Source organism: Podarcis pityusensis (assembly GCF_964106645.2).
Source record: "Podarcis pityusensis genome assembly, chromosome: 1".
Lineage (NCBI taxonomy): Eukaryota > Metazoa > Chordata > Lepidosauria > Squamata > Lacertidae > Podarcis > Podarcis pityusensis.
In genome coordinates this window covers 70,166,905-70,184,763 of record NC_138028.1, presented here as the reverse complement: position 1 = coordinate 70,184,763, position 17,859 = coordinate 70,166,905, and the positions used below count along the sequence as shown (strand labels likewise).

The 17,859-nt window shown below is 44.1% G+C and overlaps 1 protein-coding gene across 17 annotated transcripts in view; it reads right to left on the bottom strand.

The window, feature by feature from the left end:
• Positions 1 to 17,859, bottom strand: part of STK33 (serine/threonine kinase 33) — a 60,202-nt gene that overhangs the window by 22,864 nt on the left and 19,479 nt on the right. For 8 of the 17 annotated variants that reach the window (XM_081013960.1, XM_081013961.1, XM_081013962.1 and 5 more), the window contains 6 exons: positions 17,321 to 17,635; positions 13,313 to 13,435; positions 10,399 to 10,512; positions 3,578 to 3,682; positions 2,634 to 2,772; positions 1,627 to 1,715 (listed from right to left, as the gene is read on the bottom strand). In XM_081013960.1, coding sequence (XP_080870086.1) covers positions 1,627 to 1,715; positions 2,634 to 2,772; positions 3,578 to 3,682; positions 10,399 to 10,512; positions 13,313 to 13,435; positions 17,321 to 17,635 — 885 coding nt within the window. The remainder of the gene's footprint in view (positions 1 to 1,626; positions 1,716 to 2,633; positions 2,773 to 3,577; positions 3,683 to 10,398; positions 10,513 to 13,312; positions 13,436 to 17,320; positions 17,636 to 17,859) is intronic. The other 9 variants (XM_081013954.1, XM_081013953.1, XM_081013959.1 and 6 more) reach the window with 2 other exon arrangements.

Here is a 17,859-nt window from a genome sequence, read left to right as displayed (position 1 = left end):
GCAATGGATCCAAACTACAAGAAAGAAGATTCCACCTAAACATTAGGAAGAACTTCCTGACAGTAAGAGCTGTTCGACAGTGGAATTTGCTGCCAAGGAGTGTGGTGGAGTCTCCTTCTTTGGAGGTCTTTAAGCAGAGGCTTGACAACCATATGTCAGGAGTGCTCTGAAGGTGTTTCCTGCTTGGCAGGGGGTTGGACTCGATGGCCCTTGTGGTCTCTTCCAACTCTATGATTCTATGATTCTATGATTCTATGATTCTAAATGCAGGTGGGTAGCCATGCCTTGGCCATTTCCCTGTGGGTAGGACAGACCCTATTCCAGTACGCTGGTCTAGGGTGTTGAAAGCCTCAGGGCCTCTGAAGGATACCCCCCCCCCCACACACACACAATAGTCTTTGTGGGATACCAATGCTCACTGAGCCCAAAGACCACATTTAAAAGTCCAAAGCAAAATGTCAGTTGTGACAGCAATATGGCACTTATGGGCAACATTCAAAATTGGGAGAAACTACAAGGATGGTGAAGAAAACAAGGCATAGGGTAGGAAGATCACAGAGGCTGAGCATAGTCCCAAAGCAGCCAAAACAAACGGGTTTTCTCTTTAGTCTTCCCAGGAAAAACAAACAAATAGAAGCTTGAATGTACCACATTGACACCAACACATGGGGAAGTAACAAGGCCGCACAGTCACATCAGCAAGCTGTCACAGCCCAGTCTGCAGAGGCAGGGGAAACATGACTGTCCTCGCTCTTCCTCTCCCTTCCAGTGTACAGCACAAACAACCCCCAGCTTGAGAATTATTGTGCATTTCTCCATGCAGCTACAAGCAAAAGTATGTTCAGAAGCAAACACATGAAGAGAAATGCCTGGTGGAATGTTCTTGTGAACTTGTGCAAAGAAAAGTTCGGATTCGCAAAGAACACTCTAAGTAAAATACAATTTATCATAGTGTGCTGCTTTAGTTACTGCAGGTTGAACCTCTGTGCTTCGGTTCTATGTGTCAGCATGCACTTTTTATACAATCCTCACAGCCATTTTATAACAGCAATAAAATTTTTAAGTAAGGATAAAGTAATATATAATTTAGCAACCATCAAGTTCCAATTATTTCCACACAAATAAATGAGTGTAAGTTCTTGATACGTTTAATGCGTTTAGGTAGTAAATACTTATAATATCCAAAGTCTACAAAATAGAAAGTAGCTGATATGTAAAGCATCATATGTTTTTCAAAATTACTAAAATGTTTAAAATAAATTGGCAGTATGCATAATTCATACTAATTACAGCTCCCCAGCTCACTCTTGCTAATGGCTTGGAACTATATCCAAAAAGGTATAAGAATAACACAGTACACTTCTAAAAACATTTCTTTTTAAATGGCCTATAACTATACTACTCTTTGCTCAACAAGAACTTTCTTCAATGGCACTTGACTCCTACATTCTTGTCAATTGTTCTTATCTCAGACCTTTTATTTTTGGCTTGATTACACCATTATGTTTCAGTTCAAAAGCTACTAATAGGCATTTACTTGGAAACTTGACTTCTGATTCCTGGGTTTTAAAAAAACCACAGGCAAAAGTACTGCTTAAAGTAAAGTGTTGCAATTTCTGGGCTTACCTTTATATTTAATTTCATTTCATTTTCTTCATCAATGTCACTGCTTTTAACTAAAATGTTTTCCAATTTCAGATCTCTGTGAACAATATCTGTCAAGATGGAGAACAAAAAGTAAGTGTTATTTATCAATTGCATTGAAAATATTCTGACATAAATGTTTTAAACCCTTTTGATTGAGTAATTTATGAGCTACACTTTTAGTGCATTTTATCCTACATTAGTGCACGTTGCAGACACCGTTTTCTTTTATAGAAAAAGTCTGGTCTGTACATTCCAAATCTGGATCAAACTTAGATCCGTTCTTTTAATAAAGGGAAAATCATAATTTTGAATAATATGATTTGTCATTTGATGCACTTTAAAAGCACCCATTTGTAAAATTAGCATATCAAAGGAAATCATCCAGCTAACTTCCTGTGCTCAGAAGGACAAAGCATAAGGTTCATCAGAAGTAAAGATGAACAACTCTTTCTCATTTTGTCCCATTTCCCATTCACAGTTGTGCTCTCAGTTATTATCCATAATCAATACAAGTATTTCGTATTATATTTTTGTAAGAAAAAACACTGCAATGCCGCAGTTTAGCTGGCTGGCCAACTGCGGCACAATGGCAGAACAATACTCAGGCGAGGGTAGGGTGGGTTAGGTGAACTGTAAGGGGAGGGGGCATGGGGTCTGAAGAGTGTGCAAGGGGAGGGGGTAACAACAACAACAACAACAACAACAACAACAACAACAAAATTAACAACAACAACAATAACAACAACATTCTGCACTTATTTGCTGAAAAAAGTTACTGCTGTAATGAACGAAGAAAAATAATTAGAAAAAAATAGGAGAAAGTAATGGCATTTTAACTAGTAAATGAGCAACAAAAAATGTGTGTGTTAAAAGAATGTTGCTTTTCAGTTGATAGGGCCACAATTATACTATGAAACAAGTAAGAGATACAAAATTGTGATAATGAGATATAATAATCTATAAGAACGTAATAATCATCATATTACCTCTTTTGTGAAGATATGCTATTGCTGAGGCAAGACTCTGAATGATGTGCCGTGTCTCATTCTCTGTAAACTGACCTTTTCTTTGTAGAATCTCTCTAAGTTCTCCATCCTCACATAGCTCCAATACAAGGTACACACGCTAACATTAAGAAATAAACAATATAAATGTGTGGGTATAATATGAAAGTATTAATATATATTTTCAATCTAAATGCCTCAAATATTTAGTTAAAAATAGAAAAAACATTTTTGTTTTAGAAAGATTGAAGAATTAATATTCTTCATATTTTTGAACAGCCAACTACTGTGGTACCTCGGAGGATGAATGGAATCTGTTCCAGAAGACCATTCGACTTCCAAAACATTCAGAAACCAAGGCGTGGCTTCTGATTGGCTGCAGAAAGCTCCTGCAGCCAATCGGAAGCCGTGGAAGCACTGTCAGACGTTCGGCTTCCAAAGAATATTTGCAAACCGGAACACTCACTTCCAGGTTTGCAGCGTTCAGAAGCCAAAACGTTTGACTTGCAAGGCATTTGGGACCCAAGGTACAACTGTATTCTTAAATGTTACAACATTTAAAAACTGAAAATATAAAGTGATATTGGTTATAAGTGCTTTTCAAAGAGTCATTCAAGGTAAAAAAAGGGGGGGGGAATAAAAAAAAGAAGAGTCATTCAAGGTGAAAAATGTGGAAGGACCCTTTGCACAACTCACTTCCCTGATAAACAGCTTCTTCATAGGTCTTTTACTCCTAGTGGGACTATATCAGAGCACCACTCGGTGGCTTGGGAGCTTCAGCACCCTCTCGCCCTCTATAAAGCCACATCTCCACTTTATAGGAACTGAACCGCAATACAATTCTAACACAACCATCTGTCATCATCACACATGGTTTGCACCTTTGGGTTAACTGCATTATAGGATTTCTATTGATAATGTCTTACCTTGGGAGTCTCAAACACTTGTTCAAGATGTATTATATGCTCATGGTTTACTGTTTTTAGGATGCTCACTTCCCTTTCAAGTAGTTTTACTGCAGAACTCCCCGCCTTTAAGAGTGAGAGAAACACATTTCTTGCGGCAGCTTCAAAGTCAGGTTCCATAGCCTTAGTCCTGTCAAACACCCCTACCAGAACTTCATGAGACAAACACATCAAAAACTAAACCAAGCCAAGGTAGGCATGGGTTGTTACATTCATAAGAGGAATGATAAAACTATCCCGATATTTGCAATAAGATACAGACAGGTAAGTGAAGAGAGAGCAAGAGGTATGGCACACATGAGTTGCAAGATACACAGAAAAACAAGCCTATAAACCATCTGAAACCATCAGAGGAGTACCAAGAATAAAAGGCTCTATATTACTCCAATTAGATGTTACTTGTCCTAATTTTTTTGAGACTTGTGGATGAGACCAATATAATTTTTTTTAATGTATTCAATAAAATCCCACCAGACTCGCAGGCCTTTTTATGTATGGTATTTTAATGGATATGTAGTTTTTACCTGCTCTTTTAAATATATTAGAACTAGTGTTATTTTGTTTTTAATTGGACTTAGCTCACCTTGGAACTGTATTGTGATGGGATGATGAGCTGCTTGTGCGTAAAATCGTATCCCCTCAGAGTTTGTTCAAGTCCACAAACCTCTGTCTGTGACGGAGCCCCTCAGACATGGCTCCTCTAGTCACTAGCAGATTCCGACAGTGGTTGCTTTCGGAATCGCTTCCAACATAAAAGCTCCTTAACGGAAACACGTCTTCTGGACTCTCTGCGTGACAGTTTCCGGCGAGGAGTGGGTGTCCCTACAGGAGGTCCTGAAACCTCCCCACTGTTTTCGCTGGAAGTGTCTCTGAGCCATCCCTCCAGCTCACTTTCCCTCAGCTCGCCTCCTCTCCCCCTACTGGTTCCCTCTTCAGCTGCTGAGTCTCTCCCAACCTGTGTGAGCCCTTTCACCTCCCTTCCTTCCGATGGCAGTTCCCTGACATCCACCTCCCCTCCAGGGCCCCCTTCACCCCCTCCCGCCCCCTCCTCTACGGGCGGTGAGGAGGCAAAACCCCAGAATGAACTTCCTTCATCTTCCGATGTCTCGAACACTTCTCTCCACCTGTTGCGGTTCCTGGTCTCGAAGTACTCCTCCTCCTCAGAGTCCATCTCCCCTTCCCCTTCCGAGTCCGGGAATCCTTCCAACTCCTCCTCCTCATCGGTGGTCCCAAAGTATTCCCTCCGGAACCTCTCCACAGGCTGAGGTTTCCTTGGGAACCTTTGATGGAACGTTTCTATCAATACCTCATCATTGATATCTTCTGCCATTACCCAAGTGTTTTCTGACTCCGGTTCTCCTTCCCACGCTACCAAATACTCCACCTGATCCCCCTTCCACCTGGCGTCGAGGATTTCTGCCACATGGCTGCTGCATTCTCTTTCTTCTATGACCGGTCCCCGAGTGGCCATCCCTTCTCGTCCCCCCTCATACGGTGACAGTAACGACCTGTGAAATACTGGGTGCAGTTTCATGTGGTTGGGTAACCGGAGCCTGAAAGCCACTGGGTTGACCTGTTGAATGACCTCAAAGGGACCCAATCTCCTGGGTCTTAATTTCTTACAACCTCCTTTGAACGGCAACCCTTGGGTTGACAGCCACACCCTATCTCCCACCCTTATGGTTTCACCTTCCCTTCGGTTCTTGTCTGCCTGCCTCTTGTATTCTTCCTTCGCCCTTTCTAAGTTGAGTTGGAGCTGACGATGGATTGCTTCCATTTCTTCTACAAAATGCTCGGCTGCCGGGGCGCTCCATCTCTCCCCTTCTCCCCCTGGGAAAGCCCTGGGATGACACCCATAATTAGCCAAGAAGGGGCTCATCCCTGTGGACACATTCTCGGCATTGTTGTAGGCAAATTCCGCCAGCGCCAACTTTTCTACCCAGTCATTCTCTCTGTCATTGACATAACACCTCAGGTATTGCTGGAGGACACCGTTTGCTCTTTCCGCCTGCCCGTTGGTTTCAGGGTGCCGGGCAGTCGAAAAGTTGACCTCCACCTGCAGTAAGCTCATGAGCTTCCTCCAGAACCGGGAAGTAAATTGTTTTCCTCGGTCTGAGACCACCCTCAATGGCACCCCGTGCAACCTAAAAATGTGTTCTACAAATAACTTCGCTGTCTCTTCCGCCGTGACTGCATGCGAACAGGCTACAAAGTGGCACATCTTTGTTAGTAGGTCTACCACCACCATGATGGCTGTTTTCCCCTTGGACTTCGGCAGATCAGTCATAAAATCTATCGACACTGCCTCCCAAGGTCGTTCTGGGGTTGGTAAGGGTTCTAATAGCCCCGCCGGCGCCCGCCTCTCCCCTTTGGCTCGCTGGCATTGCTCGCACCCTCTTACATACTCCCGTACATCTTCCCTCACCTTAGGTCACCAAAATTCCCTGGTGACCAACCACATGGTTTTGTGTTGTCCAAAATGCCCCGCCGTGGGGCTGTCGTGCAACTGCTTGAGTACCCTCCCCCTTAAGTCTCCTTCAGGGATATACAGTGCCCCTTTGTAATACAAAGCTCCATTTCTTTCCTCGAAACCCCCTGGTTCCTCTCCCTCACCCCTAAGACCTCTGAGCTTATTCTGGGCGTATTCATCATTCTCTGTTTCCTCTACCAGTTCTCTTTGTCCCACCAATGCCGCCCCACACACCCAGCGGTCCTCTGGAATGACATGTCTCTCTTCGGGTGCTCCCTCCCCCTCCAAATATTCAGGTTTGCGTGAGAGAGCGTCCGCCCTAATGTTCTCTGGGCCTGGCACGTAACAAATCTCAAAGTTAAATTTGGAGAACTCCTGGGCCCATCTCACTTGCCGTTGGTTGAGCACTCGTGCCGTCCTCCAATACTCTAGGTTCTTGTGGTCAGTGCACACTTGCACCTTATGTTGTGTGCCAATTAGCAGGTGCCTCCATCTCCGGAACGCCTCATGAATGGCGAGTAGTTCTCGGTCATACACCGTGTAGTTCCTCTCGGATTTGTTCAGCTTTCGCGAAAAAAAGGCACACGGTCTCCACTCTGACTCCTCCTTCCCTGGCTGCAGAAGCACCGCCCCAATCGCTCTGTCTGATGCGTCAGTTTCCACTCTCATCGGTTTTTGTAAATCCACATGCAGGAGTTGTTGTTCCGAGGCGAAGGCCCTTTTTAGTTCCTCAAATGCTCGCTCCGCCTCCTCAGTCCAAACGAACTTCTTCTTACTGCTGAGACAGTCCGTAATGGGCGCCGTCAGGTGGGCAAAGTTTCGGATGAACTTACGATAGAAGTTCCCAAATCCTAGGAACCTCTGCACATCCTTCCTTGTTTTGGGTGTTTTCCATTCCAGCACCGCCTGGACCTTGCCGGGATCCATGGCCAATCCCTTGTCTGACAGGCGATACCCCAGGAATTCCACCTCCTTGGTATGAAACTGACACTTCTCCAGTTTCACCCACAGCTGGTTGGCTTGCAGCCTGCTCAACACTTCTCTGACGTCTCTCACATGCTGCTCCTCATTCTCAGAATACACCAACACGTCGTCTAAGAAGGCCACACAATTCTTGTAAAGCAAAGGCCCCAGGACGTGGTTCATAAACGATTGAAAGCACGCGGAGCCTCCTTGTAGGCCGAAGGGCATAACGAGATATTCAAATGCCCCTAAAGGGGTGAACATGGTGGTTTTCCATTCATCCCCCTTCCTTATTCGTATCAGGTTGTACGCCCCCCTTAGGTCCAGCTTTGTGAAAATCTTTCCCTTCCGCACCCTTGTCAAAATGTCGTCAATCCTGGGCATAGGGAAGGCCACTGGTTCTGACACTGCGTTCAAGGCCCTGAAATCACACACCAGCCTCGGCTTGTCCGTGTTTTTTTTATCCACAAAAAACACTGGGCTGCCCCCCACCGCCCTGGACTCTCTGATGAACCCTCTCTTCAGGTTCTTATCAATGAACGCCCTTAGCTCCTGCATCTCTCTGTCTGACATGGCGTACAGCTTGCCTACAGGGAGCTGTGCCCCAGGGAGTAAATTGATTTGACAGTCAAAGGGTCTATGCGGGGGTAGTTGGTCAGCTTCCCTTTCGCTGAAGATGTCGCGGAGATCTGCGTATTGTCGTGGTACCTTCACTTTCTCCGTTACTTCAGTCCCTGCTAGGGTGGCTTGGGCCCCTGCCAAACCCTTTCCCTCTTTGCAGTGTTCTAAGCAATGTGCTGAACCAAAAGAAACCACTCTCTGATGCCAGCCCACCAGCGGATCATGTAACGCTAGCCAGCTCATCCCCAATATAATGGGAGCTCCTCCCAAGGTGGCCACATTAAACGCTATCAGTTCGGTGTGCCTTGCCACCTTCATTATCATTGGGACGGTCTGCAAGCTGACTTCTCCTCCCAACAGCTCCCTGCCATCGATCGTGGTCACCTGCAGGGGGTTGCTTAAAGGGATCGTCTGTATCTGGTGTTCAGCTGCAAACTCTTTGCTCATGAAATTGCAGGAGCTGCCTGAGTCCAACAGCGCCTTTATCTTTAGAGGGTGTCCGTTTGGCAGCTCTAGCGCCACTTCTATCACTAGGGCGGGTTTAGGAGGTTCTGGCGTGGGCACTTTCACTGCTCTTTGGCGTGGCTGCTGTGCCCCGACGGTGGCAGCCAGGCGTTGGCTTTTACTTGCTCCGGTATTTCTTCCTCTCTTCCCTCCACAGCTCCCACCATCCCTTGCCATTCCTTCCTCTGGGGGCAGACTCTGGCAAAGTGACCTGGCTGTTGGCAGAGATAGCATTTCCGGGCGCCTTTTCCCTCCTTCTTTCCCCCCTCACTGGGCTTTGAAACTGCGCGCGCGCGCGCTGTTCCGATTTCCATCGGCTCTGCCGGCGGGAAAGTTGGCTCTGGAATGTCTGGAATGCGGAACTCCTTCCAACGTTCCCCCTTCCCTTCCCGCCTCTCCAATGCTCTCGCCTCCTGGCGCGCTCCTATGGTCAGCGCAGATTTGGTCAGCTGGTCCATAGAATCCGCCCTGGGGCCCCGGGAAAGTTCGTCTTTCACAGCCGAAGAAAGCCCTTCTTCAAATAGCATTTGAATGGGTTCCGCCGATAAGTCCCACCCCAATCTGTGAACCAGCATGGTGAACTCAGTCCAGTACTCACGGACAGATCGGCTCCCCTGTTTGCAAGCCATTAACTGTCTGCGCACCACTCCCTGCTCAATATCGCTGGAAAACATCAGATCCATGGCGCGAAAGAACTTCATCGTGTCCCTTAGGACGTCACTATTCGCTGCTATCAGGGGTCTAACCCAGTCTCTCGCCCCCTTTTCAAGATGCCCAATCACGAAAGCCACTCGTGATTCCTCGTCAGGGAATTCCTCAAACTGCAGATTGAGGGCATATTGCATCTCTGTCCGAAAGGCATGATAGTCTTTGGGCTCCCCCCCAAACTTCTGCACCAATCCTGGTACCTTTCTGGCGAGCTGGGTGGCTTTCCCCTTTTTGTCTGCATCCTGAGCCCTCCTCTCCTCAAGCCTCGCCGTCTGCAGCGCTAGCTGGACCTCCAACGCCCGGTACCTTTCTTCCAGGCTTGGACCCGCTCCAGCTCCTGCTTCTCCGGTTCCGGCTGGGTTGCTCATGATGCCTTCTCCTGCACAAGCTGCTTTCAAAGACTGTCGGAATGCTGTGATGGGATGATGAGCTGCTTGTGCGTAAAATCGTATCCCCTCAGAGTTTGTTCAAGTCCACAAACCTCTGTCTGTGACGGAGCCCCTCAGACATGGCTCCTCTAGTCACTAGCAGATTCCGACAGTGGTTGCTTTCGGAATCGCTTCCAACATAAAAGCTCCTTAACGGAAACACGTCTTCTGGACTCTCTGCGTGACAGTTTCCGGCAAGGAGTGGGTGTCCCTACAGGAGGTCCTGAAACCTCCCCACTGTTTTCGCTGGAAGTGTCTCTGAGCCATCCCTCCAGCTCACTTTCCCTCAGCTCGCCTCCTCTCCCCCTACTGGTTCCCTCTTCAGCTGCTGAGTCTCTCCCAACCTGTGTGAGCCCTTTCACCTCCCTTCCTTCCGATGGCAGTTCCCTGACATGTATGTTGAGGTGTGGGCTAAAAGTGCTCCAAATACATACATAAATAAATATCCCCATGCAGCCTTGACCCTCTGCTCAGGCTTGAAATGCCAACAAGTAGAGACAGCAGGCTGAATTGAGATATGTAAGGAATGTGCAAGCCTTCCATTCCCCTAATGGCCTAGTGATATGCCACAGCCTTCTCACCAAAAAGGAAAGAGGAGGGTAGAAACATGAGTCTCTTGTGCCTGATAGCATTCCCTCTGTGGTTGGGTGATGAACCGGTGCAGGATAGGATCATGCACTACGTAACTCAATAATTACAAAATTGATTCTGCAATTATTTATCCAAATACTATTCCTGGAATTAAAATATTCAGAAAATACTAGGCAGTTCAAAACCACTTACTTCATTTGAACCATTTGTTTGAAAATGGTAGCATTATTATTATTATTATTATTATTATTATTATTATATTATATTTGTATATCACCCTTTATCCATAGGTCTCAGAGTTGTTCACAATATTATGTCTCATGTTTTCTGAGAAATGAAAGTTGAAGAAAACTGATGGCAGCATGAAAATCAACACATTCACCATTTGCAATGTGAATTTGGGGCACATAAATGCATTGTGGTGATTAATTTGTAATAAATAATATTATCATTGTCTGAAAAATAAAAACTCATACTCAAATACAATTGAAGCCTACCTTTTCCCGGTTCACTTTCTTGATTGCCCACTTCATGCCTGTTTCTTTGTCTGTTACTTCAATCACCACACCAAAGCTGCCTTGTCCTAATTTCCTTCCAAATGAATAAATTTGCTGCAGTAATAAGAAGAATAAGAAGAATAAAATTAACAAGTTGAATGTTACAGAGGAACACTCATGTAAGACTCATCCAGACTTGGTCTTGCCCCACCATTTCCCCCCCCCCCCGGGGAAACCCAATCTTTACTGCTGAATTGGACCAAACGCCAGCTGGGCTTTCTGTGGACTGACATTTGCTATGATTCATTGGTAAAGAGCAGGTTTTCTCAGGGAAATCTGTGGGACCAGGGCAAAACCGCTCAGACCTATGCCCAGAAAGTATGGGCAAGTGGAAAACTGCTCAAACCTGGGCTTTCTAGGCACAGGACAAGTGAAAGTGTGGATGAGCCCCTAAGTTATGTTAGTAGTCAAATATATATGAGGAAAATATCCTCAAGACTGATGAATTTCACTAAATATTCAAATCCTTATTACTGAGGAACGTTGAGTTTTGCAGGACATTAAAAAACCAGATTGTGATGACAGGGGCAGGGGGCTAACAGCAATGGTGTGTGCTTTGCACTTGAAAAAGAAGGCACTTGCAAAATAAATGTTCTAGGATGCTTTCAGGAAAATACACGGGTCTTCCATTTTATACAGTGGGGCAAAAGAATCCTAACTTTACATACATGCTGATGGTGACTGATCAGTAAAGGGATATTGGGTGTGTGGTGGATAGCTCAATGAAAATATCAGCCTAGTGTGCTGCTGCTGTAAAAAGGCAAATTGAATGCCAGGGGATCATTAGGAAAGAATAAAAAACTAACCTGCCCATATCATAATACTTTATACATATATATGGTGTGGCTGCACCTGGATTACAGGGCACAGTTTTGGCCACCACCGATTGCAAAGTATACAGTGGTGCCCCGCAAGACGAATGCCTCGCAAGACGGAAAAACCGCTAGACGAAAGGGTTTTCCGTTTTGGAGTTGCTTCGCAGGACGAATTCCCCTATGGGCTTGCTTCGCAAGACGAAAATGTCTTGCGAGTCTTGAGATTTTTTTTTCACTTTTCCCCCCCTTTATCTAAGCTGCTAAGCCTTTAATAGCCTTTTAGCAGCTAATCCGCTAAGCCTTTAAGCCTTTAATAGCCGCTAAACCGCTAATAGCGCTAATCCGTTAAGCCGCTAATAGGGTTGCTTCGCAAGACGAAAAAACCGCTAGACGAAGACACTCGCGGAACGGATTAATTTCGTCTTGCGAGGCACCACTGTATTGTAGAACTGGAAAAGTTGCACATGATGGCATTCAAAATGATCAAGCAGCAGGAGCAGCCTCTCAAGGAAATCTTTTTGGTGAGGGAATGTCGACCTGGCCCCATCTATTGGCTGACGAAAGAGCAGCTGCTCAAATACTTGCTTTCCTTTTCCCTTCCCCATTTCTTTTTTCCATTTGTATCGTGTCTATTCTGCATGTATGGGCTGCCTTTTCTTAATGTATGTTCAGTATTTAGAAAACCGCAAGTACTTTACAAGCTGCTGTTGTTATTGCTATCAATGGCTAATAGTCATTATTATCAATATATATTATCTCCAGTATCAGAGACATTCTGCTTCTGAATAGCACTTGCTAGGGAACACATTATTCCACTCATGACCTGCTTGTAGGCTTCCCATAGGCATCTGGTTGGCCACTGTGGGAACAGGGTACTGGACTAGACTGGCCTTTGATCCAAGGCAGCAGGGCTCTTCTTAAGTTCGTAGAATCCCAACTAGAAAAGTGCTGTATCTACAAAGTACATAATTTTGCTACCAATTTGTTGTTTGAAAAATGGGTTTAACACCACGTAAACTACTTGTCATCCCATTAATCTATTTGTATATTGTAGCTGTGTCCACTCCAGCCCTTTTTAGTTCCATTGTGTTCACCAGGTTGCTTTAGATCTTTTGGCCAAGCAACCTGAGGATGCCACCGTAACAGAACAGCAAAACTGTTCTGATAGATATAGAAATGCAAAAGAAGAAGCAGCTTGAATGAATATTATATTAGATTAACAATAATAAATGACCATTTTTATTGCCCCCTCCATCTTGCTTTGTTGAATATACAGTGTCAGGAGTCAGAGGATCAAACCCCCCATGGTAGGTTGCCAGGAATGGATAAGACAAGGAAAGTTCTTACCGATGCTTTTTATTCAATAGTCACAGAGAGAAGCTTAGAAATGCAGCCTCTTGGAGTAATGGTGTTGTTCCAAGTGAAACCCCACCCTCTCCACCTCTCCCATTATGCATCATCACTATGGTGGCTGAGATGCCTTCTGCCTCTGAGCCCTTATGCTCTCCTACTTTCAATGCCTGCAGGGTTCAGGGGGCGGGGTCTGGAGTGCTTCCTAAAGACACTGAGTCCATCAGAGTCCGTCAGTTGTCCCCCCTCTGGTGGTGCTTCTACCTCCTCTCCCATTATCTCCCAGCTTTTCCCCTCATCTGCCTCTGAGCTGTGATTCCCTCAAACCCCTGTTGTAATTCTGAACTGTCTCCTCCTTCTCTGGAAGGGTCTGGCTGGGGAGGCAGTCTCCACCATTCCTCCTCTGCCCAGTCTCTGACATCAAGCCTGATGAAGAGTGTTGAGGAACTTGAAAGCTTGCTTTTGACATTGAGATTGCTGCATTACAGAGGGTTGGACATGATGACCCTTTGGATACCAATCTGCAGTTCTGTGATTCTATGATACTGTATTATATCAGTCAGGATGGTCCTTATACAGGCATTACCACTCTCCCACCCATGGACCAACGCAGCTATTTACACAGCTATTTTTGCCATCTTCTAATTAAAAATTGTACCAAAAGTCTGGAGGAATGCACAACTACGAACCTGAATTGCTGCTCCATCTTCTATTCGCGTGTGAGGAACTTTGAAATCTGTATTACTGCCACGAATGCCTGGGGTGGTAATGAGCATTTTCCTCTGAGAGTCTGTTAGTTCTGACTTTGGCATCTTTAGGGACATAAAAAGAGAAGCATGAAATTAAAATACAAACCATTGTTTTAAAAGGCTATATGCTATTTTATGTACCTTCCGGCACATGCAGTAAGTTATATGTAAGTTATTACAAGAAAACGAGAAAATATATGAAGTGGGACGAGACCTAGAAAAGGTGAACTTATTAGATTTCAAAACAACAGATCGCAAAACAATCAAAATGTATGATGGAGCAGGAGGCAGCCAATGTAGTATCTGTTGTTGAACTTCAACTCACTTCAGCCCCATCCAGTATGGCCAATTGTAATGGATAGTGGGAACTGAAGTCCAGTAACACTTGGAAGTCACCACATTGGCTACCCCTGTGTCGGAGTATGAATAAGTGGAAAGAAAGAGAGTCTAAAGACACCTTATATAAAAATATGTATTCCTTTTTCCTTTCTGATGCATTTAATCTATTTCAACAAGGAGTTCCAACGTGATTTAAGCTTGCATTGCTTTTTTATGTTCTACTTCAGTTCTAGGAAATGCTTGCTGAAAAGCCAGTCTCACTCACAGAATGCAGATTCTGCAGCATGTCTCCCAATAAGCCTCTCTATTTCCTTGTTTTCTACAAGAGGACTAGTATGTCTAGGCAGCAGGTGAGCAGTTACCCCCATGTACCACCAGCTGAAAGAGCGAAAGCCACCCTGAACAGCACCATCCTGCATTGATAGCTGGTAGCACACCAGCTATGGTCCCAAAAGGGATCATTCCCTAAGGGTGATGCACATGCTTCGCAGGAGAAGGTCCATGGCTCAGTGGTAGAGCATACGCTTTTCATGTCAAAGGTTCCGGGTTCCATCCCTGGTGTTTTTAGGGAGGGCTGGGAAGGATTCCTGCCTGAAACCCAGAGAGGCATTGCTAGCCAATGTCAAGAATATTGAACTAGATGGACTGAAGGTCTGGCTTGTTAAAAGTCAGTTTCCTATGTTCTATGTACTTATAGTCAATCCAAAACCCCATATTCAATACAAGTCTCAAGACTGGGAAGAAACTTAATCTGAGTCCTGGAGAAGCTACTGCCAATCACAGTAAAGAGACAGTACTGAGCTAGATGAACTAATAATCCAATTCAATTTTTGTTTTTTTATTCCAAAATATTTATATAGCAGTATGGCACTCTCAAACCAGAAATAGCCAAATCAATGCACAATAAAACTTTTTTTCATAAAGCAGGTTCCTATGTTCATATTCTAATAGAAACATAGAATTGTAGAGTTGGAAGGGACCGTGTTAAAATAAAATAGGGCAATCTGATTCACTCTGTACCTATATAAGCCAACCAAGCAGAAGAGCCTAATGGCTGCTTTTAAAAAAATCCTTTTTAAACTGATACCGGACTATATATATAAGGAATTCCACTAAATAAACAGTAGTGGAAATGTATTTGTATTTACATATTTACAACTGTAAATGCTACTGGTGTTAGCCTGAATAAAGAATCTAGAATTAGTAGGGTTTTTAAAAATTCCTAATGCCTAATACTTTTTTTTTTTTTATCAAGCAGAGTAAAAGATTATTCTTTTTGTGTGAATCAGCCAACTGGGATACGCTAACAAAAAATGACACTGCATTAAGTGCTTGCCTTAAGTTAATCAATTAGATACTAAATTAATGAAGCAGCTGATGTTGGAAAAAAGACAAGTAAATGTATAACTAAGAGAATAAAATGATGCTAAAATTATTTGTGCTAATATAATATCCATCTTACACTAAAAAAGTAAAGAAATCTATAACAATAATGGATTTCATATATGGCAATTCTAAAGTTAATGGTCATGCTTTTCAAAACATCCTATGCATTCTACTGACCATCCGAGATGTAAAACTCAGTTGCCAATAGTAAAATGAAGTAATTCTTTTTGATTATACTATATGACATAAAGAGTATAATCACAGGTTACTATATTATCTTTTTATATCAGATGTAAATCACTCATGGTATGTTCAAACAAAGTTTATCTGAGATTGTTCAAAGTTTGCATCCCGCTTTTTAAGAGCACTACTTTAAGGAGGCCAATTTGTGTTAATTGACCAAATTATGGGTAATCCTCTGGAGTTTCAATCTTAAGTGCTTTCCCATCCCATTTGTTTTGAATGTATATTTATTTCAGGGGATTTTTTTGCAACAAAAGCTTTTAAAGATTTGTGCTGTACAAGTTTCAAATACTTGTGTTCTCAAATAAATGCAGTACACAGCACTGGACTGAAAACAAAAGAAAATGTCCTTTGTACATATTTTCTATAAAAAGCATCAGGGGAATAATAGAAATTTAGGTCAATCACCACTTCTGCTTAATTTCTCCACACAATTATTGTAACTTTTGAAAATTGTGAGATTAAATCTGAGCTATTATTTCAAAGAAAATCAAATGATTCAACATATCTACATTCTCAACATCAGCTGAAACTGATCTAATGATGTCACCCCAGTTGTTGCAAGGGGGACTTGTTTCATCTCTCTGCTGTCACTGCTCAAAGCGCCATGCCAATTAGGTTTTAAAAGAGGAAGGTTAGGGAGCTTGCGTTTCAGAGGCAGGGGACCGGCAGAAAGGGCTTCTGGGAATAGTAGATGCTTTTTCTGACGCCCTCAAATTTGCCTGAGCAGGGTGTGGGAGGGATCAGAGAATAAGTCAGTCTAAGGCAGCCTTTCTCAACCTGTGGGTCCCCAGATGTTGTTGAACTACAATTCCCATCACCCCTAGCTAACAAGCCCAGAGCTCAGGGATGATAGGAGTTGTAGTCCAACAACATCTGGGGATCCACAGGTTGAGAACCGCTGGTCTAAGGCAAGTTCTGGACAGCTCACTCATCCTTAGCAGTCACCAGAACACTTCTAGGTTTTCCTCTGTGGAGCTACCAGACAGGCTCCTGCACCTTTGCAAGATGACAGGCAGGCAGCTGCTTAAACAGGTAAAGGCATATCCAACATGTAGAAGAAGCCACGGTGAGCGTAACACCTGCAACTCTTCTGCCTGTTGTTATGCAGTTTTCAATGACAACGAACCGCCGCTGGGACAAAAGACTGGCAATCCCACCTGCCTTTGTTTCAGACGCTATTCCATCTGCCATGCCGTTCAATAAAAAGATTTCATACAGCTGCCATTTCTTTGTTACTGGGAGTTAGCGGATTGGGATCTCTTCTCCCATCCTAGTTCAATCTCACTTCAGGATGAGAGTCTTAACTGGGAGGGGTGCCAATGCTTTTTCTACTACTGGGATTTAAGTTCAGTGAGCCCTCCATTCAAAGCGGGCAGCCTCTCAGAACCCACAAGTGAAACAGGTACTGCTGCCACTGTAAAGGAGTCCATCAACTGGCAGGGGGAGGGGGAGGAACAAGGCATATATGATCAATAACTTAGCAGAGCTAGCCGGCCAAGAAAAACAGCACAGGAAGATGGAGCAGAGGTCCATTAAGAAACAAGTAATTTGCCCATCCAGCACCCAAATGGCTTGGTCAGGTGTGTCTGCACAAGCTTAAGCTTCCTATCCCTGTCTGAGTATAAGCCTAGGACTTTCTCCAGGCAAGACTTCTACTGTTTCATAGGGCTAGAGTTTCTTATGTGTCCTATTTGGTCCTGCCACATATGGTTGGAATTGTACATGGTCACCTGGAGGATGGCAAATGTTCCACGTCTTCTGCCTGTTTCTGTGGCTGAGTGGGTAAGCAGCTTTCCTGGAAGGGAGTGCTTTATAGGTTTGAATCCTGACATTTTCCTATTTTGCCTGACGTTACTATCACTGGCCAGATTTCACAAAGGCATTTCACAAAAGGGAAAGTTATCTGAACATACACTGGGGTGGTGGAAGGATGGTGGAACAGGAAGAAAATAAAATCTTTGAAGTTAGTATCCTTACATTTGCTAAATAAGATGTTTGTTTCTTTGACAAGGTGTCTTCGGGATCCGAACATTCACTCACTGAAGTAGTTGGTGAATCTGAGGTCTCTACTACAGCTTGTTCAGGGCTCATGGTGCCATTATTGCAACGGGGGCAAAAAAGCACAACATTGCTTGGTTCAAATGATGTGCAACACTTTGTACATTTTGCAGTTGTATTTTCCTGACTGAGATCAGCCATCTGTTTGGTCGTGTAGATCCTGCTGTGCAAATTAAACAGTAGCACAAAGATTGGCACCTCAGTGTCCACTGTTGAAGGAAGCAAAACAAAAAGCTGAGAAAAGGAATTGGAAGGTCACAGTTAGTGGATTGGTGGTATTAAAATGTGTTATGACTAGCAATGGCTTCAAGCCTCTGATCTCTCTCGATCTCTCTATACGCACGTGTGTACACACACACATACACACATTTTTAAATGGCGTTTCTGTGCGCTGCTCTGGTTTCGCCAGAAGCGGCTTAGTCATGCTGACCACATGACCCAGAAAAACTGTCTGCAGA